This window comes from Mucor velutinosus (assembly GCF_035048745.1).
Source record: "Mucor velutinosus strain NIH1002 chromosome Unknown tig00001540, whole genome shotgun sequence".
NCBI lineage: Eukaryota > Fungi > Mucoromycota > Mucoromycetes > Mucorales > Mucoraceae > Mucor > Mucor velutinosus.
In genome coordinates, this window is record NW_027041893.1 from 777,175 (window position 1) to 804,782 (window position 27,608).

Sequence of the window (27,608 nt, forward strand, 5' to 3'; positions counted from 1 at the left end):
TGAATGATGCCACTACAATACATCTAAAAAAACTCTCCACCATGCAGGGAGTATATATTCAGTGAAACCTAATAAAATTTTACTGTGTTACAAGCTGCTTGTTGTAAACAATAAGCAACTTTGGTATATGCTGTATTTCCTTTTTATCTCTTCAGCTTTCACTTGGTGCAATCTATCAGATGTTACATAACAGGACGAGGGTCTTGTATGTGAATACGCAGTCGGTGGTGCAGTGTTCATGCTGTTGCAATGTTACTGGTGATGCTTTGAAATTACTGATTCAGAGACACGATATCAAATTGAGCAAGCTATTATTCAATATATTTAACTCTGTATTGCAGAATGCTAGAAAGATGCACTTATTGTGCCTTCTTGACTGAAGGCTTCCTTCAATATTGACAGAAGATTGATAAAGGATTGCTATTTGAAGGTTACCAGAGGCTCCCATATCCTCAGATCAGTCAAATATCAACGATTTCCTTGAAAACCTATTTCCGGGCCTTGATCTTTTCTGGCATTAGTAGCCGAAAATTCAGTGCTACTTTTGAAGAGACGCATAACTGTTGATTTGGTATTACTGTAAGCATGTCATATAGACAGCGGGTGTCAAGTCCAAACCTAAATAATGATGGCTCCAATTGAGCACGACAACATCTACATTATGCCAACCTATAAGCATTTCACCTTTCCGACCATCACGAGAGAACCCGTATAGACAACCTGTAACTGTAAATCTGGCTCTTTTATGTTGCTTCACATCTGTATCAATGAGGATAACGCATATACGCTCACACAGCACAGCACCATTACCGCTTACTACTCAACATTATACCAAACAGCGCGAAATTTGGGTATATTCTGACCGTGATTTCTCACGTCAGAAGCCGTTTTAGACCGCCAGAATAGCACCAAACAGTTGCTCTGATCTGTCACTAACTTTCTGACACGTTTGCTCAACTTTTTTGGGTTCGTCAAAAATCGACCAAAAAGCATGAGGGATACCTCATGATTTTCATTGAAAATCAAACGATCGCGCTTTTGACCTCGAAAACGACGACTTTTACTATGGTATATGTCAAGTCAAAATGATCGTAGCAATCCAAAGCAAACCCTGAAGCTTTGTTTGTGAGACCTTCATATGTAAAATCTCTGCAATTTTGCCAAAAACCTTATTTTATATTTTGATGAATTGCTCAGTAAGCCTATTCAAAACATCTCTTATAGTTAGTACCATTAGATGCGTCTTGAAAAGTACTCCTAGAAAGCTTAAGGAAGCGAGTGATGATCACCACAATTTATATAGTCGAACCTTACAAAAAAAGCTGTTCAGGTCGATTTTGTTTAGATTTTGTCCAATCTGGAGCAAAAAAAAAAAAAAAAAAAAAAAAAAAAAAAAAAACATCAGAGATTTCAATTTTGGCTTCTTCCCCTTCTCAGAAGCTGTTTTTATGGAGACAATCCAAGTTTCTGAAGGGATTTGCGTATGGAAAAGTTCTCTAACAATAGCTCGGCCTGACTATTTCTCGTTGCTCTTTGATATTATATAGATCCTTGTGTACATAGAACTCAACGAACCCATGAATAATCACAACCGGAGTATCTAGCCAAATTGCCACTGTCATGGCAGTGCTTAACGTTGCTGTGGTTGCATATCTGAGCAGAGAAAAGCTTGGCCATGTCAATCATGAGATACAAGAATAAACTATCTTTATTTGTAGTAATGCAAAATGTAAGCTTTTTTTTTAATTTCTCTTCTCTTCAATAAGATTCCAAGTATCCCTCCAAACAAGATAACTGTAGTCCTTGATGGGACCTGTCAAACCAAAAGAAACAGGAGCAAAATAAATAAAGACACCAATGACAACGATATAGACAGGAATGAAGACCATCCATTGAACAGTCTTAGAGCAGTTGCGAGTATAATGATCCATCAAGAAGGGGACCATGAGAATACTAAAGTAAAGAGCAGGGAAATAGTGATGTAAGTAGGTGACACGACCCATAATGAAAAAGGGGATATAATGGAAGAACCAGCCAAGGAAGAGAGTCTTGCCAGCATAGAAATAGTGATCCCATTGAGCTAAGGGTGAGGGATGGGTTAATGTATGATGTAAGACAGCTAAATTCCACAACTTACCAAGAGTTAAATCATTGATCTTTCTTTGCATACGAATCAAATAGTAAGCAGTGGTGAAACAGAAAGCAAAGATGGAAGCAATAGACAGCCACCACACAGCAGGATTACCCAATAGATAGTACTTGATATCATTGTCACCCCAACCACACATACGGAGACCCACAGTAACAAAAGGCCATTCAGTGGGAGTAGAGGAGAGAATATCATACTTGTCGGGATCAGGAGTCAAAGCGTTGTTAGAAGTCCACATGGCAACATTCAATGTGATGAAATCACGAAGAAAGTGCTTCTTGTAGGCATTGGGTGGAGCGGCGGGTAGTTTTTCGTTCCAGTGTTGTTCAACATTCCACATGGAATAAGGATCGTTGGTGTTGTTGTTCTTGTCACAGAAGACTTCGGATTGCTTGAAACCCCATTGGGGCAAGCTAGTGCCATCAGCAGTCAAAAGACATCCTTGCTTGACATGACGAAGACGGAAACGGGTAGTCAAAGAGCGAATACGCTCCTTGTCGTGGTAGATGAAGTCATCCACAATCTCAACCTTCCAGTTATCTTGGATATCACCAATGGTCTCGTTGCCGTAACAGCTAACTTCCCATTGAGACGCAGTGACAGGAGCATTGACAGGATGACTGTGCAAGTTGCGGCCAGTGGATGTGTGCTGAAGACGCACAATGTCACCGTCCTTGACAAAACGAATGAATTCTTCATTTTCAGGCTGTTCGTATTCGTGGGCATTGGAGTCTCTAGGAGGACGAATCTCCCAGTGGTTGTTGTCATCCTTGTGATGGTAACATGTCACTTGCTGCTGCTTGGATCCTTCGGGATAGGTTTGGACGTGGGAGTGAAGCAAGCCGCCACCATAGCCAGTATTCTTAAAAGTCAATTTGGATCCATATGCGATTTCTAGCGCAATGTTACTCACATTGTTCCCACCCGCTTGCTTCCGCTCACACTATACTATACTTACCGAGAGGATTGTCAACCATCGAATTACCTTCCAAATTAGCTTGGAAAAGGGAACTCATTTGAGCATCACCAGGACCACTCTTGTACAAAAGACTGAAATGCAATACGAAACTGAATACATATATGACAGCGGGGATGATGATGAGGCCAATGACACGGGCAATCCAGTGTCCAAGATATGTCTTTTTGGGCATTTGCAAATCACCCCACATGTTCCAAAGATCTTCCACAGTATAACAGCCAACGACAGCTACAGCAAAGAGACCCACCCACTTGACGCTAAGTACGCAGCCCAAGGATGCACCGGTCAAACAAAGCCATGTCCACCACTTTGTTGTGAAAGGTCTAGAACACCACTGGTTAAAGAGCTGACCTAATGCATGATCGTATTACTTACTGAAAGCGCAAGTTATGGAATGTAGTAAGTGTATAAAGAGATGTGCAGGTGAAGAACAAGAGCATTGAGTCCAACAAAATGAATCTGCTGATGGTGAGGAATGCATTGTCTATACAGCGCATTAGTTTGCAGTTTTGTATACACCTTCAATTCATATTTACCGAGCAACACCATAGTAGCAGCCAAAAGAGAAGCCTTTGTCGTCATCTTTAATTGCACAGCAGTAAGATAGGCAATAGGCACCATCATTGCACCGAAAAACGCGTTGAAGATACGCATAGCAGCATAATTGACATCGTCAGGATACTCGGCGCCAGACTCGAATCCAAATGAGCCATTGTAACCGCCTAACCAACCTGACAAACCCACCAAAATCTTACCGAGAGGAGGATGCACATCGAAATAGAAATCGTGATTCAAATAATGTGATCCAAACTACATTACATAATATATATTAATATCCATCTTGTGTGTCTTACTCTCTCTCTCTCTGTCGATGCTGCTGCCAATTACCTTGCCGAAATGTGCCTGTACAAAGAATTCATGATTTAATCTTCACGTCTAAAGCCCCACATAGTCAAAATCGCGTACCTCATCCCAAACGACATGCTTGCTAAGTGTGATCTTTCTGAATCTTGTCCAGAAGGACAAGATGGTCAATACGATGGTGATGATTGTGTGTTGGTTTTTCTGCAGAAAAGCAATGTTCTATGCCAAATCAATTAGCACCACCTCAGCATGGCATTTATACATTAGCGCTTACCTTGTTTGAAGAGTAGACTACGGGTGCTTGAGGTTGAGGGCGGTATCTATTGTATGCCTTTTCCTTTGTATCAATGTAATCATCGCCAGCAAGAGCAGTGTAATCCTGCTGCTGCTGCTGCTGCTGCTTTTCCGACACATGAGGAATATGTCTTCTTTTCATTGTGGTCTCCATTTCTGGAAATAATGCTGAAAAAGAGGATAACGAAGAAGAAAAGAATGTGTAGAACTCTGAAAAGTAATCCAACAAAAAATAACGCACGTTTTTAAAGGTAACATCATGTTGAACATAATCATCAGAACGACAAGCCTTTAAATGTCCGTTCAACAAGCCAATTTAAGCTTCATTTGCAATCCAATATACAGTATATCACATTTCTATTGAATGGCTATTTGAATGAGTTGGAGGTCAATTTGCTTGACATGGCGTTCATGTGTGCCTTGTTGTTCTCTGTTTTACAGGCAATGAAAAGGACACACCCTTTAACAGCAGATAGTACATGTCAATGAGACCAGCATCTCGACATTGCCACATCAACGAAATTGATTGGCGTGTGTCAAAAATAAAAGGTTTCAAGGTTGCATACTAAGCAACAGAGACACCAACACAAATTCAAATCAAGCCTTGATATGTATGGAAAACCGGTAGTAGTCATCATGTCATGTCATGTCATGTCATATGAATATCAATTCAAGATACAATGAAGAATGACAAGACACACACCACATGTAGATGGTGACACACGTTAAATATTCATAGTAATGGAGCAATTGATACTCCAGCAAACATAACCACGGTATTTGCAAACCAGTTTCCAGTCCTGATGATTGACCAGAAATCACTGCAACATCTAAATGAGAGGTATCAGCAACAACACATAAATATGCTGAATTCAGATCAATACATTCTTTTTATATAAAATCAGGCACCAAATGCATTGGCCGTCATACAGTGCTTAACATTGCACTCATTTTTCATGACAGAGGTGGGTTTTTGGGACGTTTCTAGATGATCATGACATTGGTTTGGATCATGCTTTCCATTAGATAGCGTCTGCTTCCGGTACATTTGCCAGCCGACAAGGACAGCAAAGAGGTATACCTTGCATTGCATGTGTTTCTGTGTTTGTGTTGCCTTGAACTAATAGAAAGCATCTTGAAGAAGCTGAAAGGATGTCCATCAACATCTTCCCGCCCGGAGAATAGATTGGCTCCGCAATTTATGAATTCTGTAACCTTGTATTCAGGGAGTAGATTCGATGGCTCAAGGTATGTTTGCATCTCTTCTGGTCAGACCGTCTCCTCATGCAGTGCAGTATACGATTGATCACTGCTTGTGCAATATCCATGCTAGCGGCAAGAGCAAGGTGATGTATAGCCGATGAACACAGGCAGATTGCATCTGATCCAGCACTATGGTGTCTGGCAAGTTCATCTTAAAGTATGCTATTCAGTGTGCAATGTGGCAAACTCCGGCAACCGCCTATTCCAACTGTTGGATTTGTGTTTGTTGCAACAGTACAACCTCTTACAACAACAACACAAAGTTTTCTTTTTTTTTTTCTTCTCTCTTTTCCTTTCTATACCATTATTTTCTCAAACAGCTAAGAATGGCTTGCAATGGAGGAAAAGGAGGCCATGCTCCAAATGAACACACTCATTTGATCCCATCACTAGAGCATCAACATGTGAGCCACAGATCCCCTTCCTCATGTGCAAACTTGTCACCTAAAGTAGACGATCCAACTCAATCATCCACTAAGAAGAAGCTCGCCATTGCAACTACGATTGCATTGTTATTTTTTGCAACAGAGCTAATTGCCGGCTATCTGGCGAATTCATTGGGTAAGGAACGGAAGCTATGATATTGTAACTGTATAATACCCCTGGAACATACAACAATCTAACACAAATTACACAGCCCTCATGTCTGATGCTTTCCATCTGCTATCTGATGTGGCAAGTTTCATTGTGGCATTAGCAGCCATCTATTTAGCAGAGAAGCCGCCTACCAAAAGTATACTCATGTTTCATCATTGCATACAGTCCGCTCATCACTATTTCAACACTAGAGCACACCTACGGATTTCATCGAGCTGAAGTAATCGCTGCGCTAGTGTCAGTCTTGACTATTTGGGTATTGACAGGATTTTTAGTCATGGAAGCAATAGAAAGAATTAGAAAGCCTCAAGTCATCGATGCTAAGCTCGTAAGTTTCATAACCGTTTTTCCTGTCAATATAAGCAGACAAACGTTTCGTATGTATATGTAACAAACATTGATTCATCTGTACCTAATAGATGTGTATCACCGCTTCTATCGGCGTACTTGTGAATGTCATGTAAGTTTATTCGTTTTGATCCGCCTATATACCACCATCTCACTCTTCCGCAGTCTGGCATGTGTCTTGGGCGGACATCATCACCATCACCATCATCATGAACAGGGCCATGGCGACAATGAATCGCACCATCATCATCATAGTGACCATAAGGTATAAACAGGCAAAAACGAGAGGCTTAGGCATCAATTGTTGAGTCTCAAGTTGTTTGAAAATTTTTGAGTAGGAGGTCAATATCAATCTGAGAGCAGCCGCCCTTCATGTGCTTGGAGATTTACTAGCATCTATTGGTAAGAGATGATGAATAAACTACATAATGACAAAAAGGAAAAGATGCACTAAAGCAAGCAGAAAAAAAAAAAAAAAAAAAAAAAAAAAACTAGGCGTTTTAATTTCATCTGTCATTTTGCTATGCAAGCCCAATTACACCATTGTGGATCCCATGTGTACATTTCTCTTTTCGATCATTGTGCTGTATACCACATACCATTTGGTGCAAGATTCAATTGCGATTTTGATGGAGGGAGCACCGGGTCATATTCAACCCGACGCCATTGAAAAATCCCTGCAGCAGATCCCTGGCGTAACTGCAGTGCACGATTTACATATTTGGGCCTTGAGTCCAGGCAAAAGTTCGCTCACAGCACATATCATGGCCGATGCGGCATCTGATTACGACCGCATCTTATCGCAAGGACAGACTATTGTATGCGATATCTATGGCATTCATCACTCGACACTCCAGATTGAAACAGACAAGGCAGGGTTCACAAGTCATTGCAGACCACACATTTGCTCTTCTTCTCCAGGATGCTAATAATAGCTGCGTTTTTCTTGTGAAACTGGTTACACCTGGCCTTTTTCTACAACATGTCTTGATAAAAAAAAATTATTTATAATGGCAATGCACCAATAAACAGCTTCTTTCATGTGAGAAAACTTAGCAGATCTTCCTGTTGCAGTAGGAGAGCTTCATGCCTCACACACTCCGCGGGTCACTATTTTCTTATAAAAATGTGGAGAAACACATCCATTATTTTCTCTTTTCATCTCTTTCTATATCACACACACACACACACACACACACACTTATACAGAAAAACTATGCCTAGATTTATTGGCTCCATTGATCAAGGAACAACCTCAACACGATTTGTCATTTTCAATGAAAAGGGTGAAATTGTCACATTTCATCAGATGGAGTTTGAGCAAAACTATCCTCAGCCTGGCTGGGTGGAGCACGATCCCTATGATTTATTGGATTCAGTGCACACTTGCATCGAACACGCTATTCTCAAGCTGGGGTTGATGGGATACGATGCATCAGACATTGCGTGTATTGGCCTTACGAATCAGAGAGAGACATTGATTACATGGGACAGCCTCACTGGACATCCATTGTATCCAGCCATCATCTGGAGTGATACCCGCACCATTGATACCGTCAAGCAATTAGCCAACAAATCTGAAAAGGGTGTGAATGCGCTCAAGGACATTTGTGGTCTGCCTCTCACAACGTATTTTTCCGGTGTTAAGTTGAGATGGCTTCTAGACAATATTCCGGTTGTTGTACAAGCACAAAATCAGAATAGACTTTGTGTTGGTACAGTCGACACTTGGTTGATCTATGTAAGGATGATAATTTTAAAGTTACCAGATTTTCCCCATTCCCATACTAATACATATTTGTTTACTTAGAATTTAACCGGCGGTTTAGACCATGGTGGAGTCATTGTAACTGATGTAACAAATGCAAGCAGAACAATGCTGATGGATATCAATACTTTGAATTGGAGTCCAGAATCAATCGAGTAAGTGTAACCTTGCAAATGAGAAGGAAGATCTCGTTTAATTAACACATGATTCCAGGTTCTTTGGATTTGAACAAGTGCGATTACCTCGCATTGTCTCTTCATCCGAGATTTACGGCACATTGGCTGAAGGCTCACTCAAAGGCGTCCCCATTGCCGGCTGCTTGGGCGATCAACAAGCTGCTCTGGTAGGCCAGCAATGCTTCCATGTGGGCGATGCAAAGAACACATACGGTACTGGATGCTTCATGCTCTTCAACACCGGCAATCAACCCGTTCAATCTCAAAATGGTCTTTTGACAACTGTCGCTTACAAATTTGGTGATCGCGAACCTGCTTACGCCCTCGAAGGATCTGTTGCCGTAGCTGGATCTTCTATTAATTGGCTTCGTGATAATCTTGGCATCATTGCTGATACTACTGAGTTGAATTCATTAGCATCAAAAGTGAAGAGCACTGCTGGTGTTTATTTCGTTACTGCTTTCGCTGGCCTATTTGCCCCATATTGGCGATCAGATGCTCGTGGAACAATATGTGGCATTACTCATTTCACTAAATTGGAGCACCTGTGTCGAGCTACCTTGGAAGCTGTTTGCTACCAGTCTCGCGCTATCCTAGAGGCCATGAATATGGACTCCAAGACTCCTCTTCGCTCCTTGAAGGTCGATGGCGGCATGTCGAACTCTGATCTCTGTATGCAAATCCAATCCGATATCTTGGGCATCACTGTGGACCGTCCATTGATGCGAGAAACAACTGCCTTGGGTTCTGCTATCGCTGCTGGTTTTGCTTGTGGCATCTGGAAGTCATTCGAGGAGCTGTCTGGTATCAATCAAGAAGGCAGAACTCATTTTGAATCAAAAATCTCTGAAAAGCGCCGCAACAAGATGTGCAATGGATGGGAGCAAGCAGTGAAACGTTCCTACGGATGGGCCAATGTTGCTACCACAGTGTCTACGGATGATAAGGTCCTCGAGCTCTAAGTTATATTTATTCCTGCCATGTAGATTGTTTATATTTTTCATTTCCTTGTATTATAATTTATACCCATTTCCTCCGTCATGACTACAGATTTCTTTTCCTTTTGTCTGTATTATTCCATTCCTTTACTTATCTTATCTCTAATAAACTTGACATTGCTATCCTGAAACCTTAAACTTGTGCTCAAAAGAAAAGTGCATGGTTCATGCTGACCAAACTTTAAAATCATGGATACCACCAACATCTCGGCCCTTTTTGATTTAGAAAAAAAAAAAAAAAAAAAAAGACTTTGACTAGTATAGAACAAGTTGGAAAGTTATGTTGAGAGTACAAAACCTTGTTCAAGTTACATAGAACTAAAGCTCTCAAAGCTTCTTTCTTTGAAAATACTCTACATGTTCTAGTCCAATGTAACGCTTATCCTTATATAGAGACGATAGAACATGAAGCCCATGTATAAACAAATATCATGCAAGACAAACAAAAAAAAAAACAAAAAAACAAAAAAAACACGATACACAGACACGCTTCACCAATATACATAATACATGTATAATGTTGTATAACTTCGAAAAAATGTATGAAAAATGTATATATACTTTATTTATAACAAATTATGTGCAAAGGTTATTCTTTTTGGGGGGATTTCAGAGAAACATTTTATACAATAAAATTAGCTAGGTGGTAGTTTTTGATGGATTTACAATTGACCGTGGCCCTTCTCTTCACCTTCAGAGACAATCTTCTTGACAATATCATCCTTATTGGTAGTGGAGAACACGTTCTCGAGAGTGCTGTTGGAGGGACGGATGGCCTCACCAGTGATGCTGCCAGAGGGAGTAGTGAAGATATCGAAGCTTTGGACGACATCAATGAGAGGGATGGTCTTGTCCTTCTTCCACTTGGCGACCATACCAGGTTGAGCAATGACGAAGAAATCGGTGTTTTCATCACCCTTGAAGACGACTTTGGTAGCTTGTTCAGAAGACATGTTGATAGTTGTTGTGTTTTACTTTTGATTGAATAAAAGAGATAAAGTCGACATCTGATGGTTTTTCGTGCCGTATTTATAGTCGAATGGAAGTCGTGTTTCTCTTGATTTCAGGCAAATACAAAATGACGTTGAAATGAAATCATTATGCCTGATTTCAGTCCAGGATTTGAAGATCCGGCTCAGCTAGAGTATTCCATTTATGCAGATTACACTGTTCAAATGAGATCATTCAATACAACAGCATTGAGTAGTTAGTATTCATTCTGAATGGTAGTGATTCTGCAGCTTGCAATATAGGAGTTTGCTCTATTTGGCTGCAAAACGTGGATTATAAGGCCGCAAGCAAAGTGCTTGAACGGCACCAACGCGTAAAGAAATGTACATCTACCATTACGTACTGATTATGGCGTCAATGTATTAGAGCAAAGGAGTTTCTCCGATTCATTTTCATAGATGATGTTCTCGAGTAACATCTACACGTAATGTCCATCGTTAACTTGGATCTAAGCCAAGATGTCAGTGTCAACATGTGCATAAATGCTGCTCCTACTTGTGTCATCCATAGCCTTTCTCGGAAACGGAATGTGCATCCGTATAAAAAAGACCATCCTGAACAAATGTTTAGAATTACCAATTACCATTGCGTAGGTTTAGCATTCGTCATGTACAGGAGGTGATTTACAAGGAGAAAACAGCAAAATGAGGCGCGTTGATGAGTAAAATATACAAGTAAATGCACTTTACACTTTACACTTTACACTTTACACTAGCAGCATCTTTTAGCGTCTTCTCGCGATTAGAAATATGGTTGATTGTCTTTACGTAATACATTGGGCAATAGTAACAGGTTTTTTATACTCTGGTTTTATGAAGCAGTTACACATCTGGTGCTGCATGAATCAATATGAATGAACAATCTTAGTCATGCATGATTAATATTAGGCTGGACATTGCTCCTCAACATGAATGTAGATGACTTTATGAATAATATGAATGAGTTTCTGTTTAGAGGGATGGTACGTATAACTTGATTTTGTTTATGCAGAATGGATAATTTCAGGTACCCGTTTTGTCAAGAGACAGGTGCATAATGATTCAAACTCATGTCACTCTCTCAGCTTGTTTAGCGGTTATGATGGCTATCACAGTAAATGTAAACAGTATCTCATGATTCGATTGATGCATATACGGGCAACTCTTCGAAGATGCATGTGCCTATTGGTTGATTGTGAGTAGCAGCCACGTATTATACATAGGATGTTAATCAGCAAGAAGAGAATAGAATTAAGAAAATATAGTAAAATCAGGTAAATGAAACGAGATCCTGAGATATGGGTGTTCAATGCTCTTGATATCACAGAGCTTTTATAAAATAGCACCTAACAGTTGCTCTCATCTGGGAGCTACTCTCTGATACCTTTGCTCAACTTTTTGGGGATCAAAAGAACATGACCAAAAATTGATCAAAAAGCACAGCTCTTACACACTACTGTACTCAAAAAGAGTTGCATGTGTCACTACAAAAATGAGCACTATTTGTACTCCTCAGAGTTATATATTTTTCCATTAACACTTGGGGAATATTTGTACCAATCACAGATGATATTGAAATCACAGGTGATATCAAAATCCAATGCTGTTGGGCTTAATAGGCCCTGCTGCCTATACATGGCTGCCTATACCTAGCTGCCTATAATACGTTCTGCCCTCTACTATACCTTGCTGCCAATTGTTTATTGACCGCAATCATTGGGGAATGCCTTCTAAATATCATTTGATCCCAGTAGGCTATCATGCCTTCCACAACTCACTTGTACCCCCACGCTACTAGTTGCGCTTGGTTTAGCTTTCTCTTTCGACTGATGCAGAAGCTTCTTCCCTTAGCTATATTGCCCTGCCTGCCTATCTAATTCTAGTTTCATTCTCTACGCTGCATTATTTTTGTAACAATAGTTTCAAGCATGCTATTGGCAGTTTTTATCAGTAGTTTTTTTTTTTTTTTTTTTTTCTTTGCGAAAGCATTTGATGCGCAACCTCCTCAAAACATTGCAAATAATTTTGATGAGCACGTATCAAATACAAATTTCTGATTGCAGTCAACGCAAAGTACCTTCCTCTGCTGGTATGTGATTCAACAAATTGGTGTTTAGAAAAGAGCACAAACATCTTCCCCAACTGTGTAACTGTGTAGGTTGTGGAACAATCGAGTTGACTCACCAAATACTCTTTGTAAGGAAGCCAGCATCACTTTTCTATTTTCGTCCGCTATTCATCAAATGTTGAAAAACGACGCAGCTTCTAAAATTGCTAAGAGAGCCAAGAAAGCCACAGGAGAAGAAGCAAACAAGGAATCAAACAAAAAGGTCATCAAGAAAATGCCAACGAATGCAGAGGAGATAGCCTTGAAGAAAAAAAAACAAAAAGCACGCAAACAACGTAGCCGCTCTATAACAAAGTCTCAGATGATGAAGAAGAGCGCAAAGACTGCACATGCGAAAGCCATCAAGTACATCAATGAGCTGGAGAAACGGAATAGGCAAGCTGTAACCCAGCCTAATGCTTCGCTGAACGACAACACTAGACAACTTGTCCATGCAAACGGAGCATTTCATTTTGACAATGACAGCATCGACCGTGGCTTCGACTACATAGAGCCTTCTAACCAGCGTTATGGTTTCACAACCATTTTCAGACAAAAAAAAACAAAGGAGAATGAGAAAAGACTTTTGAGCTCAAGAAAGTGTCTCGCTCAAGAAGTGGTATCTTGAATCTCACGAGATTCATGGCCATGCTGACCCTACCCTCAAAGTCCCAAATCAATTGAAAAGCACATATCAATGCGACTGCAGCAATAAGAAAACGTTGGAGGTGTATTGTTATATGCTACACAGTAAATAAATTTAGTGAAACTCCATACACAAGCTAAACTGACACTTGATTTGCAGACCATCAAAAAATCAAAGTTGATTATTGTATGCATCAACCACTCCTAAAGAAATTGGTATTGATGCAAATGTTGCCAAGCAGCACAATTCAACCAAAAGCTGCGGTCCATTTCGCCGTCTTTGAAAAACTGATGAGTTGAAGCTAAATGGAAGCATTTCAAATTATGCATTCGTGAAGACGCAGAATGTTGATAATCTCTTGTTGAGTAACTATGGTGAAAACGACGTAAGTTAAATGCTGCAGACCATTGTGCTGTTTATCTCAATATCTCGCCGTTCTCTTTTCTCTTTAGTTTAAAAATTTGAATAACGGCTTGTTCAACACACTACAAGTAATATATCAAAATTTGAAGAGCCATGCCTTGGATGATTTACGACTGGTCAACCACTCTTTGTACTGTCATGCGTGTTTTGTGAGTTGCGTTGCAAGGCATCTCGTTAGCAAAAACTGATGCAGGCTTTCTTTAGGATGGTGATACCGTTGGAGTTGTAATGGATGGCAACTTCCAATTAAAAAGAAAGATGGACAAGCGAAACCGAGATGATGTAGATCTCTATCCTAGTATCCTTTCAACAAGCTACGACATTGCACAGTTGTGGGAAGTCGAAGGTGAAGTTGAAAAGTTTGCTAATGAAAAAGATGATGCGAAAGAAGAGCTGGTAAGCATATTGACAATACAGATGCACTAAAATGTTTGTACTTGATGGTGCATACTAATCACATTTTCATCAAGTGTGGTCTTGAAGAACTAGACAACATCAACAACCCTACGTTCAAAGCTGGCTCAAAGAAAAATCGAAAGGTGAGTAACCGTTTTGACGAAGAAGGAGTTTTTTCTATGAACTGTGCGAGACATGGCGTGCCTATTCGATTATACGATATTCATAATGGCGAAGGGTAAGTAGATCTTGGTAGTGCTAAAAAAAAAGACTAACAACTTTCTGATTCCCCTAAATGATTGTAACAGGCGTAAGTACGCACTTGCGGCTATCAGTCATCTTATGAGTTTATTGGGTAACTCTCAAAAACTATTAATTATGTATGACATTATTTGTCTGTGTAAGGGCAAATTAGAGGTAAGCATATACATATTCAGTGACTGCATACATCGATTCCAACACAAGAACGAACTATTAGTCGTGTATACCAGGGCTAAAGGAGAGGGCTCCTTTATATCTCGTGACAGTGTTCCACGCCTATGCTCATAGCATGCACTGTTAAGTCCAACATCATCCACGAGTTGTCAATGGCAGTGGCAATACCGGTAAATAAGCATGAACAACAAAAGTGAGAGAACAAAATACTGACTCACTAATCAGATGGCGAAGGTGTAGAGCGCTTCTGGAGCACAGCAAATCGCTTCAACCGTTGAATATTTGCTGTTGAATGACTTGAGAGATGAAAGGTAACTTTTAAACATGTGCATAGAGGAATATTACTGTTGAGCCATTTTTAAAATGTAGTGGAAGAAAATTTGAAATCACTATCAGGAAAGATATCAATAGAAACAATTTTTTGGTCGATCAAATCAAGCAATTACAATCTGTGTATGGGTATGCGATGATCAACAGCCTAGATGATCCAGCCTTGCAAGAACGTCGAGAACGGATCATTGAAGTTCGATACAATGTAATGAATACATTTGTAAAACACCTCTTGTTTGCAATTCTGATGAAAGAGCACAAGATATCTCAACCTGGCTCATTTGGTAATGGCTTGGCCTTTTGTGAGAACGAAAACTTCCCTTAGATTGAACTCTAACCCAAATGATAGGCACTGCAAAGGCGGTCAGAGTTATTTTGTCGCTTGAAATACTGAAGAAGAAAGCAGAGGCGATCATTTCGATGATATACAAATTTGTAGAAACCTCATACAGTGAATTATAACTTTGAATCGCAAGCGAGAGCAATATCTTAGTGTATAATGGTATGAAGGTACGCAGGCAGAGATCGACAGAAGAAAGAAGAAGACAGTCGGAAAAGAAGTGGAACGGGTCAGACTGTATGCTGCCGAAAATGGTCTGGATTTGCCCACCCCTTTGAACAACTGGCATATATTGAAAAGAAACGTCGAAGAAATTTCTATTTTGATAGTAGGCTCGAGTAAACTCAATAGCATAAGAAGCATGTATACTAATGATACTTTTCGATAAAGGGTGAAGCAAAGAGGGTTCTTGGCAACTACGAAGGTGAGTTGTCATCGTTGAGGGGAAAACAGAACAATCATTTTGTCAGAATGAGAGTTCTGGACGTTGCTCGCCGTCAACGCAGTGCCAAGTTACTGTTGAAAAATGTTTCAAGATCCAAACCTCCGGTATTGTTTGCAAGCAGAGATGCCTCTGACTTGCTAAACAATGTCGTTATTTTTCCTGAGGTGGATCTTAGCGATGACGAGAATGAAATTTACGACAACAATGAGGATGATGTGGTTGACGCCGGTGATCCAGACGATGCAGATGCTGGTGAAGGCGGTGAGCCAAACCCAGAAGACGAAAGTCTAATCACATTTCAAGACATTGAGGAAGGATCATAAAGCATCAAGTGCCTATTTTTTATTTTATATATATATATTATCTAGTAAAACTTTATCGTATGAAAAAATCTCAACATATATATGTTCCTATATCAAATTACCCCTGAATTAAATGAACATTGCTACAAAACACTAATAATGGCAATTTTCTCTAAAAAAGAGAATGCAGGGACTTGAACTCGTAATCTTGTCTGTTCCGTCGACAGAAAGTTACCATTTCGCAAAACAAAAATTTAAGAAATTGTCAGATGCTAATACGTAAAGGTAGTATATGCAATCTGAGATCTGATCGAGATATAAATGGAAGTAGATATAGAAAGTGTGCAGGAAGATGTTATAGCCTTTTAGTTGAATGGATAAAAAGGTGCTTTATTAATAGTATATTAATGCAAACCTTGCCACACTGTCTGCTTGCTACAGAAAAAAATATATAAAAGCATTAATCTCATTAAAAACTAGTATCATTCAAGACACATTGCGAGTATCGCAGCTAATTTCACATTCATGCAAAGTGAGATCAATTTATTGCGACTGATAGCGTATGGGGTACAAAAGGCTTTGAATCAAAAAAAAATCTATCATCTCCCCTTTTGTTGATTACACTCTCTTTTTCATCATGAAAGAACCTGCAGAAGCAATTAAATACCTGAACAAAACAAAATATGAAAATTGGGACTTTGCAAATACTATCAATCTCATCAAAGAGGAATTAGGACTAAACAACACACAGAGCTATACTATTCTTGATTGTGCATTAAAGAATTATTTCAAAAAGGTCAAAAGAGCGAAGGAATGGGTATCTAAATGGAAATCGTTGATCAAGCAATACGAGAAGTCAGAGCAAACCACAGATAGCAGTATATCGTATAATGTGAATGTAAATACAGCCCAGAGCATAATCAACAGCTATCAAGAAATACAAACGTGAGATCGCCACCTTTTTATATTATTAGAATACTAAGCTAAATGTTTTCATCTAATAGTATTTGCGCATTCACTGACAAGCCGATTGCTACATCTGACATGCCTACCACTGAATCTGACACGCTGATTGCTACATCTGACACGCCTACCACTGGATCTGGCACGCCTACCACTGAATCTGACACGCCTACCACTGAATCTGGCACGCCTACCACTGAATCTGACACGCCTACCACTGAATCTGAAAAGCCGATTGCTACATCTAAAAAAACTGCGGATGAAGACAAGTTTACCACTTTATTCAATGATGACGATGACGATGACGATGACGATGACAATGACGATGACACTGGGGATGGAGACGATGACGCAACAGACAGAGCCGAGATATTTAGAAAGGAACTCTACAAAGCTGCATATCAATATGTAAGTATAATAGATTAAGAGAACCTCCCCCTCAAAGATGTACGGATCTGAATGTTTCTTTTGTATATAGTTTAAAGGAGGACAAGATTTGTTTACAGTAGCAATCCTGAACAGGATGGCTCAAAATGTCGTTCCAAGGACATTATCTGAGTCTTTAGACTTGCTTTCATACCAACTGTTGACCAAGGAAATGAATGCAAACGAAAAGAACACTTTGAAGTAAGTATAGGATACGTTTGACTATATTGTTTATAGCGAGTTGTTTAATGAGAAGTGATGCGTATAGGCTCTCTATCAGTCGTGTCATCTGCTTTTCGGGGCCCACTGCCGCAATATTCAAGGCATATTTCAATAAGCAAAGCCAGCACATCAGAGACCTCTTTGAGCAAGCAAAATCTCATAATCACAATATATCTGCTGTTGTCGGATTGTCCGAAAAAGCAAAGTAGATTGCAAAGGATATAATCAGCGTAAGTAAATACTCAGAAATTATATTATCTGCTCTAACTAAAGCAACACTACATAGTTGACTCAAGATGAAATTGCATTAAGATTGAAGATAAGCAGAAAGAGGATAGAGATGCTTGAGAGTGGACATGATCCCCAGGAGATGCAGGTTGTGGATGTGATTGAGTACCTGATTCTTTCCATCAAAAGAAAGACATATAGACATAATAGCGAGCTCAGTTATTATCGTTTAACTGCCAGTATCATTGATATCATATTCAATGACACCTCGTTACAAATGATAGAGTAAGTTGATTGCTGATAACATTCTCATGTTGACACTAATATGTTGTATCTCGCCAGTGGCGAAAATTGCTCACAAGCTACCAAACACGAGCAGCAAAACACACAAAAAATCTTTAACGATGAGAACGATAAGAAGCGAATTATAGGAAGAGAAATTGACTTGATTGTTGCCAACTGTGGGGTTGAGCTAAGTAGCTCTGAATGGAAGAGAGATCAAACCGCCGACAGCACGATAGAACAGCAACATGTCAAAAATATTCGATCCAACGTTGTGATGCTGAAGAGAATGTTGGATATTTGCCAAGATGATAGTCGCATATCTGTAGTTGGAATGGAATGGCTTGGTAAGTTTAATATCCATTATTATCGAAACTTGTATCCTAACTGCGCATTATAGGCTTTGTAGGCTGTGCCTATAGCATTGAAAAACTTCAGGATGTCTTCTTGATGAACGACGCTGGTGCTCTCATTGTACCTAGTAGTCTTGCAAACCTTGATTCTATTGTGGATACGTTGGATCTTCTGTTTAGATTGAAGAGTCATTATCTGAATGTGGCTGCAATCATCGAACCTGCCGTTGAGAGTATTAGTGTCTCAAAACAACTGAACAAGCTACGATCCGCATCTGAAATGGAGGGCAGTGACACCAACCCTATATTCTTCACGTCAACCACTACGGCCCAACTGATGTTCTCACAGAACATCGATGCGCTCTTTTGGGAACATCGATGTTCTCATGAGCACATTGATGTTCTCATTTGAGAAGGTGTAGCTTTCCACAAGAATAAAATGGTTTTAATAGCTAAACTATAATATTGTAGGCAACAGAGAGACTTTTATTATCTGTAAGATTCATAAAATTACTAAACGTATTATAAATTGCACGAGAAAATGGCAATTTAAAATTATCTAATAACTAATTAAAGTAAAAGAATATATTTCAATAAGATATTCGAGTAGTTTAGTGGAAAGAACGTCAGATCCACAACCAATAGGTTGTGGTTTCGACCCCGGTAGGAGCATTCTTTTTTTTTAAAATTTCTGAAAATCAATGTGCTCATATAAGAATATGGATGTTCTCATAAGAACATCGGCCGACTTATAATAGTGTTACAAAGTGGTTCAATGTAGTGTGAATAGTAAGAGTGATAATAGAGTAAGTATATAGATAAATAGCCAAAGCAGATTTGTCTATAGAAATGAGCACCAGGTTTATAGTTGTCCAACTAGTAAAGAATATTAAAGCAAAGAAAGAGAGATGTTTATGAGTTTGAATATATCTGTCAGAATGATACGAGGCTGAGTAGTAACTGATTTGTCATTCTTGAGATAGGATTCAGAGTATATTCGAATATAAGAGGCATTTAAGAGTTTAATGTCAATTTGTAGTAATAGCTCTATATATGGCAAGTCACTTTGTTCGCATACACTTGTCCATCTCTTTGATGCATTTGTCTTATTTCTAATTATTATCCTAATAAAACAATATCATCCAAAAAAAAAAGTTTTCATCGAAAATCAAACGATCGCGCTTCTGACCTCGAAAACGACGACTTTTACTATGGTATACGAGCCTTTCAGCACTTCGGGTGGTTGCCTGACCTACGCTTCGCTTCGGTGGAAACCAACCTACGTTCAAACGGCTCGCGCTGCCGCGGGCCTTTGGCCAATATCCCAAAATTTATATAGCTAAAACGTTAGAAGAACCCTGATTGTTGATTGATATATAATCACTGATCATAATAGGAGTGTTTATGCTTCGGATGGTTCTCTACCTTCGCTTCGTTTCGGTGAGAATCAACCTGCACAGCGACAGCTCGAGCTACCGGTTGCCCTTGCGTATCTTATCATAATCCTACTACGTTCAAGCTGACCCTCTACTTGCATATGAAAACCCTTCATATTATGTGTGGATCTGATTCTTATGTGACGCTCTACATCCATATACACGTAGCTACTTCATATACGGGCAATCAGCAAACTGGTATTTCCACTTTTTAGTCCTTAGTGTGCCTAATAATACAGCAAAATCTGAGTGCATTTGAGCTGCGTTATCTCGCGTTCAAGGCCGTTTTAGATCGTCAGAATAGCCCCAAACGGTTCCTCTCATTTGGCAGTTACCTTCTGACACCTTTGCTCAACTTTTTGGGGACCAAAAAAACATGGTCAAAAATCGACCAAAAAGCATGAGGTACCCCTCATGGTTTTCATTGAAAATCGCCCTTCGGGGTCGCTGTCAGAGTGGTTTTCGCACCTGAAGCGTTTCAGTCGTGAGCTGCGCAATCGAGACACAAGGGTGCCCGCGCGGAGAGATAGCCATTAAAACTATCTCCGCTGAAGTTACAATCTTGAAGTCTATCCGGTCTGGTTTCGCCTGGTAGTTTGTGTTGGGACAAACATCTCCCTCCGTCTATAGTTGTTATGTAGTTATTATCACTCTAGTTTTCTCTTGCAAGTCACTTTGTTCACATACACTTGTCTCGTATTTTGATACATTTAAAGCCTTTATTGGGCGCCAGATTACTAATAAAGTCTTTAATATTATCCACCAAAAAAAAAAAAAAGTTTTCATTGAAAATCAAACGATCGTGTTTTTGAACTTGAGAATGAAGACTTTTACTATGGTATATCTTGAATCAAAATGTTTCTATCGATCCAACGTAGCCTCTGAAATCATCTTTGTAGGACTTTGATATGGAAAATCTCGACTTTTTGGCCAGAAACCTCTTTTCATATTTTCGTAAATTCCTCAATAAATTTATTCAAAACATTTACGTTACTTGTTACCATTGGAAGCGCCTTGAAAAGCACTCCAAGAAAGCTTAAAGAAGCAGAGGATGATCATCATATTTTATATAGTCGAATCTGCTAAAATAGTTCAATCGAGTCGAAAACCATCAAGATTTGGTCAATATGGCACCCCTTACTAACTATCACTTCCGATTAAAAATCGAAAAAAAAAATCAATTTTGGGCGGGATTTTCCGATTAAAAATCGAAGATGCTTTGATTATCAATCGTACATTTCTCCAATCGGCGCTTCAGCTTTGAGATTGTATCCGTCCTGTACATTACTGATGGTATAGCACTGAAAAATATATGAATGAGTTATCAAAAAGCTGTGCTGTATAGGCGCATATATAGTGAGCAAATGCCTGGAGCTAATGGGGTTTATATATACCACTTTTTCACCTTTCTCCAATCGGCGCTTCAGCTTTGAGATTGTATCCGTCCTGTACATTACTGATGGTATAGCACTGAAAAATATATGAATGAGGTATCAAAAAGCTGTGCTGTATAGGCGCATATATAGTGAGCAAATGCCTGGAGCTAATGGGGTTTATATATACCACTTTTTCACCTTTCTCCAATCGGCGTTTCAGCTTTGAGATTGTATCCGTCCTGTACATTACTGATGGTATAGCACTGAAAAATATATGAATGAGGTATCAAAAAACTGTGCTGTATAGGCGCATATATAGTGGGCAAACTCCTAGAGCTAATGGGGTTCATATATATCACGTTTTCGTCACAGATTTTCATATTATATTTATTGTGCTTATTCTCGATTTCTAATCGGAAATTTTTACAAACTATCTCGATTTATAATCGGCAGCTACTAAGTGATACAAAGGAACTGAAGTAGTGTGACTACAAGGTTCTTTGATTAAATTACTATGACATGCACACAAACAGCAACTGTTATTGTACCTGCATTTCCGAAATTTTCACTTTTAAAATACATATATATAAATATTTGATTTTTGAACATGTCTAGAAACAGAATAACTAAACAAAGAAAGAAAGACGAAAGTGGATCCGCTGGATCCCTGAAGAGGGAACCCAGAATGTACACTATGGAATTTCAACAGCAAAAAAGAAGAAAACAAAAACAATTAGTAAAAAACTATTTGGCAAACATGAATGCTTCAGGGGTCAACGTGAATGAAGCTCGTCGAGCTGTTCCTGCAAGACATCCTCGCCCCTTATCCTCTGCTGAAAGAAATCAGCAAGAACCTAGTTCATCCTCTGCCAACAGTAGACCAAATGGCGGATCAAATGTCATTAACTTAGATGATCTAACTGGAGATGTTGGTGAGGAAGTCAATACTTCCCTCTCAGACAGATATCTCAAGTGGCAAGATCTCAGTGAAGTGCTTTTGAAGAGCTATATAGAAAGCCACGAATTGCATGGCCATGCCGATCCATGCCTCGATGCGCCGATAATTATTGGAACGAAGCCCCAAAGCTGCGATTGTACCTCCAGAATCACTTCATGGCCTATCAATGGCTTCATGATGTTTAGTAAATACAAAAACCAAAGGAAAAACTCCCAAATGTGAGGATTAACATTATGGAATAGAGCGATGTATTTTCCAAGTGGAGTATTGCTCGCACCAAACATTGCTCGAGTCGCTTTTGATGTCTCAAATGATGCCAACAGCAACTGTGTTTCCCAAGTCTGCAGTGCATTTCTCCCTCTTTGAGTCTATGATTGACAATCGCTTAAATGCGTACTCATCGGTTTATGGCTTTGTTAAAGCAAACAATGCTAGCAACCTGAGACTCTCAAGCTATGATCCCAAAGTATGTATTTCACTTATCAGTTGAAATCATGTCCTTCTAATCGGCTTCTTGACAACACCAGTTCAAACCTCTTCCATCTTCGTTTCACGAACTGGCTTTAGTTTATCAAAGAGTTAAAAAACACTCAATTGACAGCGTATATCGCCAACATGATGTGGAAAGAGATTGCAGCTGCTTGGCATGCAAGGTAAGAAACTGTCCTTTGAAGAGTACAACAATTAATCAGAATACAACCAGGGGGCACCAAGAAAGGGAATAACAATGGATGGAAATTTCCAACAAAAACGATATAGATCTAGACAAATTGACATTGTTGATAATGGCAATCCCAACATCTTTCTTACTTCTGAGGCTGAGAAAGCAAAGTTTGGTGACAAAGCAGATGTCGACAAATATGATCGAGCAGAGACTGCTGCGACCGAGGATGTAAATGTTTTGTTTATATTAGACAATTCCAATGCTCACATTTATATCATCTTAATAGTGTCTTCTGGAAAATTTAGATAGCGAGTTTCAAGCTCTCAGCAATAACCGCAGAACTACCAGCAACCGCTTTGATGAAAATGGTAAATTATGAATTCATCCTTCATTGGACATTATCTAACCCAAATATGATTGTCTCCTAGGTGTCTTCAGCATAAATTGTGCTCGTCATGGAATTGTTGAAAGACTATTTGATATTTTTGAGGGAGAAGGGTAAGAGATTAGTCGGCTGTGGATCTAATTGTAATTAATCTTTTTGTAGGAGAAAGTATGCTTTGGCTGGTGTAGAACATGTCATTAAAAACTTGGAAGAAGATCAGAAGCTTCTGATTATGTATGATGTAGCATGCGCATGTAGAGAAACTTTCAACGTAAGTTCCTGTGGCCTGGATCATATGTAAACTCAATATACTGATTGCAATTATTGGTCAAAAGAAAGCTTTCCCAGAGCTTCAAAGCGAGCGTGATGTGTGGTATGCGGTGAGTATTTTTCATGCGTACGCACATAGTGCTGCTTGCCAAGCCAAAAACAACCCCAGGTATGTGGATCATGCACTAGGATTAACAGGTAAGACCTTCAGTCTTGATGATTGACATTTTCATGCTCTAAAAGCTTCTTATTCATTGCTCTAGATGGAGAAGGAGCAGGTATGTCAGGTATGATCCAAAGGCATTATTGATGATTAATGGCTTTTCAAGAGAGATTTTGGTCGTTTGCCAATCATTTCGTCGCGCAAATCAGGTCGATGACCAAAGCTAACCGTAGGGCAATGATTGTTGAATTGGCTGAGGCATATTGCGATGAGAAGATGATAGAATTGCGTAAGTTGACTAATATGTTTATTTAAACAGTAGCACCAAGTAATTTACGTAACTCATAGCAAATTTGTTCGTGAAAAAATACGACAAAGCAATGGACACTATCAGAAGACTCAACATGACCAAGAGTGCCTACAGTAGTTTCGAAGTACAGTGGAATAGCCACAGAACTGCGCTCGCTGTGCCTTTTTCCAACGTGAGGAACCTTCAAAGGCTACATGAAAGGGCTGAAGGAAACATCTTGCTTATGAACGATATTAAGCATGAGTATGCAGTGACAGCTGGTCAACTCATTTTCCTCAACTCAAGAGATTCGCCGTAAGATATTGCATGATATTTTTGAGCCAACAAATTAATCATTTGATTTTGATTTAGTATTACAAGTGGCTATATAACTGGCTTGAAGCGTCAACTGGAAGCAAAACTCAATGAACTCGAGCGACTATTTCCTCAGTTAATTGTCCATGGAGGAAGGCCGACAACCTTTGGTCACATTACAATGCAGCAATACTTTGATGCAATCAAAGATGAATGCCACAACATATTAGTTAAAGTCTTAAGACAACTAATCTTTTCCATTTTCATGAACGATAATGAGCTTCGTAGGCCCAATTCGACTGGTAAAGAAAAAGCAAGATACACCAAGCCGTTTAAATTGGTTTTAATCAATTTTCTTAGGAACTGATAAAGCTGCTAGGCTGCTAGTATCCATTGCCTCCTCTACAAAGAAGGCTGGACTAGTAGTAGATAGCATTAACAATTTTGTCGATAGAAACTTTGGAGGTAAGCTCTGTTGATTACCAAATTTTCTAATCAAGAGTAGGATTTCTCAATCTCTCGCTGACATATTAGGGGATCCTAGTAAAAAAGTGCCCAGTGTCGCAATTGAGCTGCAAAGGCTCAGAAACAATGAAGATGCTGATTTCTTGAGACTGTCCCAAGGAATGAAAGACTGGCATACCCTTAGAAAGTGTGTCGAGGAAACATCAATTCTTGTTGTAAGTGTCAAATACCAAATCCATTCTGCAGTTAATAATTTCTGGTAATGTCGTAGGAAGAGGCACAGAGATACGAGCAGAACTTACTCGCTCGTATTGATGGCATCTATGAAGCTGCTCGCCAGAACCACTTGATCAAGATAGATTATCTCAAGTGGGTATGGCTGTATAAAAAACAAACGCCACTTGATGGAAATCTTGAAAAAGAATCCACCAAGGTACAACCCCGAGGCAGGAGATGATGATTTGGTAGTCGTTTGCTTTGCTGACAGAAGTGATGTCCACGTGTTCTCGCCAAGACCACTTGCTGATGACCGCGCAGATGAAGAAGGCATTGTTGGCAGTGATAATGGTAGAGACGATGAAGTCGATGATGATGATGAAGAGAGCGATGGTGGCGATGATGATCGTGGTTATGGTGATAGCCAAACCAATATGGCTGACAGCATAGCGTCTACACTAGCCTCAGTTATGCTCGAGCAGTCTACTTAGTGGCTCTATATCATTATTCAGTCTTCAATCTTCTACTACTAAAAATAAAGTTTTATCATCATAATGACTATAGATCAAATGACAGACGTAACATATATATGAATTACTCTCGCAAAACAGTTGACAATTCTATTTCTAAATGACATGATCTTCATCTGTGGAAATAATACTATTACGTCTTGGTGAGTTATATATGATACGTGTTCCATAACCAGATAAGAAATCATAATTCCATAGGTACAGACGTCAAATTAATTCATCAGAAGAGACAACAGCCTAGTATAAGGAACACTATTAGCACTCTTCATTCCCATCCTCACTTGCAGTCGTTTACATACATGGTTTATCTTTCTGTGGCTCGCCATTGAAGGAAGTATTGGTTCCACTTATCTTACAAAGCAATTGAAATTGCTTTTCTTTAGATACGACCATATGAAGCATTAATATCGACAAAAAAAAGCGTATTTTCGTTATAATGTAGTCTAAAATAATTGTATTTCTGATCCTGGAAATTATAGCGTATATTATCATTGATACTAAAGTGATAATAATGTTTGGAAACATTTCAATGATCCAGTAACTTGGTTGTATGCATAAAATAACAGTTACCTTGATCTGACAACCAGTTCCTAGAATATTGTGATGTTGTAAGCGTTGTTATACGAAGTTTAATTTTTGAGTAGGTCTTATAACAATATCTTAACATTAGCAAGCTTCCTTCAGTTCGAGTTATGTAAATGTTCTGCTTCCAAACCTTTCCAACAATAGTTATGCAGCTGCAAACAGTATATTAGTCCTTTTAAGGCCTTATGGGAGTTGAAAACCCAGAAAAAAATGACGAAAATTGTAGTCAAAAGAATTGCTTTGTCTAGCAATGATAAGATCAAACAAAAAATGAATATAAGCTATTACAACAGAGCAATCATCATCATACAACATTAGGTTACAGGACAACGACTAACGTAACTAAAAAAAAAATTTATTAGGATACAATCAAGTAAATTTTAGCTAAAAATTCTCATTTATTTTTTGCCACAACTGGTAGAGCGTCCGAAGTAAATTTGATTCTTATTAAAGCCGCAAGTTCGATTCTTTGCATCTAGTCTTTTGTTATTTTTTAACTCGTGGTAGTGCTTGTAGATACTTTACCTTTACCTTGTCAGGAACCAGAAATGCACAGACACTGCGTGAAATCGTCAAATCAACATTGGGTCGAGTTGGTGTTGTAAGCAATAAACAATTATTTTCTAAATCAACATTCACACATTGCTTATTCACACCATTGTGACGAAATGCAATGCAAAATGGGCAGTAAATGCGAATAAAATTCAAATCAAAATGTCAAAATTGATTTATTTCTACAATTACATGTTTTCTAAATGATGGAACTCCTTGGCAGTGGTTAGCCATCGCTGATCAGCTAAAGAAAAAAAAGCCATGAAGGAGACAAGGCAAGCGTCCCAGATGTGGTCCTTGGCGTTATTCCATGACTTGAAAAACATTTTTACAACAGCAGAAGGTGGTTGATAATCGATGAGAAGATAGGTTTTATTCCATTGCTTAGCAAGGAATCTGTGTTGATGAGGTCTGATGGTTTTCATCAATTGCTTATGGTGAAATGCTGCTGCATTGAGTGATTTTTGCTCTTTGGAAGCGAGACAATGAACGCTGAATGCGTAGCACACTTGCATGATCTCTATCTGCTTCCCTTCAAGTTCGGTCGTTGGATAGTTGGCAATAAGCTCGTCTACATCTTCCAGTACAAAATTGAACGTGATCAATAGGTCGTTTCTTGTTCTTCTCAACAGACTCATGGCCTTTTTGATCAACAGCTTTCTGCGTTTCTGAAAGTTGCGATTGGGAGCGTAGACTTGAAGCTCCTTGACCTTTTTGGTCGAGGCCGACGCTTGTTTTGCGTTGCTCTCCTCGACATCTGATGCTGATGCTTGATTTGCATCGTTGGCAACAAAAGCTTCCTTCTCAATGGAAGGCCCATTAGTATTATTTACTTCAGTAGCTTTGTGTTTGGTGGCCATTTTATCCTTATTATGCTGTATTTCTTAAAATATTGAAATGGATGAGGCTCCTTCCAACTTTACTACAAGCTCATCAGTGACAGGCATCCCTAGAGCAACATTGTAGAAACCTGAGTCAAAGTTACACAACTATTGTGTTTAAAGTTCGAAATAAATCCATCAGTAGAGATGATGGCAACATCCTTGGTTTGAGCGTGAGTTGTCTACATGCAATTGCATCA

At 39.2% G+C, this 27,608-nt stretch overlaps 10 protein-coding genes across 10 annotated transcripts; 7 read left to right on the forward strand and 3 right to left on the reverse strand.

The window, feature by feature from the left end:
* Window positions 1-1,742: 1,742 nt before the first annotated feature.
* Window positions 1,743-4,440, reverse strand: ATC70_004359 (uncharacterized protein; the record flags this gene model as incomplete). The annotated part of the gene is made up of 8 exons (XM_064823663.1): window positions 1,743-2,080; window positions 2,138-3,043; window positions 3,108-3,451; window positions 3,504-3,612; window positions 3,665-3,938; window positions 4,017-4,031; window positions 4,095-4,211; window positions 4,267-4,440. 8 exons carry the CDS (start codon window positions 4,438-4,440, stop codon window positions 1,743-1,745), a joined length of 2,277 nt encoding a protein of 758 aa, XP_064688488.1.
* A 1,435-nt stretch (window positions 4,441-5,875) lies between these two features.
* Window positions 5,876-7,423, forward strand: ATC70_004360 (uncharacterized protein; the record flags this gene model as incomplete). Its single annotated transcript, XM_064823664.1, has 7 exons — window positions 5,876-6,110; window positions 6,187-6,282; window positions 6,338-6,474; window positions 6,566-6,606; window positions 6,660-6,759; window positions 6,833-6,896; window positions 6,990-7,423. 7 exons carry the CDS (start codon window positions 5,876-5,878, stop codon window positions 7,421-7,423), a joined length of 1,107 nt encoding a protein of 368 aa, XP_064688489.1.
* Window positions 7,424-7,710: 287 nt separating this feature from the next.
* Window positions 7,711-9,400, forward strand: ATC70_004361 (uncharacterized protein; the record flags this gene model as incomplete). Its single annotated transcript, XM_064823665.1, has 3 exons — window positions 7,711-8,235; window positions 8,305-8,417; window positions 8,476-9,400. The coding sequence occupies 3 exons, from the start codon at window positions 7,711-7,713 to the stop codon at window positions 9,398-9,400; spliced, it is 1,563 nt and encodes a 520-aa protein (XP_064688490.1).
* A 698-nt stretch (window positions 9,401-10,098) lies between these two features.
* HGT20_9 (Bifunctional purine biosynthesis protein PurH) lies at window positions 10,099-10,389 on the reverse strand (the record flags this gene model as incomplete). Its single annotated transcript, XM_064823666.1, has 1 exon — window positions 10,099-10,389. One exon carries the CDS (start codon window positions 10,387-10,389, stop codon window positions 10,099-10,101), a length of 291 nt encoding a protein of 96 aa, XP_064688491.1.
* A 2,279-nt stretch (window positions 10,390-12,668) lies between these two features.
* ATC70_004363 (uncharacterized protein) lies at window positions 12,669-13,160 on the forward strand (the record flags this gene model as incomplete). The annotated part of the gene is made up of 1 exon (XM_064823667.1): window positions 12,669-13,160. The coding sequence occupies one exon, from the start codon at window positions 12,669-12,671 to the stop codon at window positions 13,158-13,160; it is 492 nt and encodes a 163-aa protein (XP_064688492.1).
* A 699-nt stretch (window positions 13,161-13,859) lies between these two features.
* On the forward strand, window positions 13,860-15,870 carry ATC70_004364 (uncharacterized protein; the record flags this gene model as incomplete). Its single annotated transcript, XM_064823668.1, has 9 exons — window positions 13,860-13,997; window positions 14,072-14,235; window positions 14,306-14,414; window positions 14,525-14,602; window positions 14,673-14,743; window positions 14,802-15,046; window positions 15,112-15,213; window positions 15,273-15,430; window positions 15,493-15,870. The coding sequence occupies 9 exons, from the start codon at window positions 13,860-13,862 to the stop codon at window positions 15,868-15,870; spliced, it is 1,443 nt and encodes a 480-aa protein (XP_064688493.1).
* A 616-nt stretch (window positions 15,871-16,486) lies between these two features.
* On the forward strand, window positions 16,487-17,669 carry FYV10 (GID complex subunit containing RING finger motif; the record flags this gene model as incomplete). Its single annotated transcript, XM_064823669.1, has 4 exons — window positions 16,487-16,794; window positions 16,854-17,220; window positions 17,291-17,439; window positions 17,507-17,669. 4 exons carry the CDS (start codon window positions 16,487-16,489, stop codon window positions 17,667-17,669), a joined length of 987 nt encoding a protein of 328 aa, XP_064688494.1.
* Window positions 17,670-17,965: 296 nt separating this feature from the next.
* ATC70_004366 (uncharacterized protein) lies at window positions 17,966-18,735 on the forward strand (the record flags this gene model as incomplete). The annotated part of the gene is made up of 3 exons (XM_064823670.1): window positions 17,966-17,973; window positions 18,031-18,317; window positions 18,371-18,735. The coding sequence occupies 3 exons, from the start codon at window positions 17,966-17,968 to the stop codon at window positions 18,733-18,735; spliced, it is 660 nt and encodes a 219-aa protein (XP_064688495.1).
* Window positions 18,736-21,892: 3,157 nt separating this feature from the next.
* Window positions 21,893-25,351, forward strand: ATC70_004367 (uncharacterized protein; the record flags this gene model as incomplete). Its single annotated transcript, XM_064823671.1, has 16 exons — window positions 21,893-22,277; window positions 22,336-22,559; window positions 22,661-22,746; window positions 22,853-22,985; window positions 23,044-23,125; window positions 23,186-23,255; window positions 23,305-23,413; window positions 23,478-23,610; window positions 23,676-23,690; window positions 23,742-23,864; window positions 23,924-24,179; window positions 24,237-24,481; window positions 24,540-24,644; window positions 24,714-24,859; window positions 24,916-25,017; window positions 25,067-25,351. 16 exons carry the CDS (start codon window positions 21,893-21,895, stop codon window positions 25,349-25,351), a joined length of 2,499 nt encoding a protein of 832 aa, XP_064688496.1.
* A 1,364-nt stretch (window positions 25,352-26,715) lies between these two features.
* ATC70_004368 (uncharacterized protein) lies at window positions 26,716-27,387 on the reverse strand (the record flags this gene model as incomplete). The annotated part of the gene is made up of 1 exon (XM_064823672.1): window positions 26,716-27,387. One exon carries the CDS (start codon window positions 27,385-27,387, stop codon window positions 26,716-26,718), a length of 672 nt encoding a protein of 223 aa, XP_064688497.1.
* Window positions 27,388-27,608: the final 221 nt, after the last annotated feature.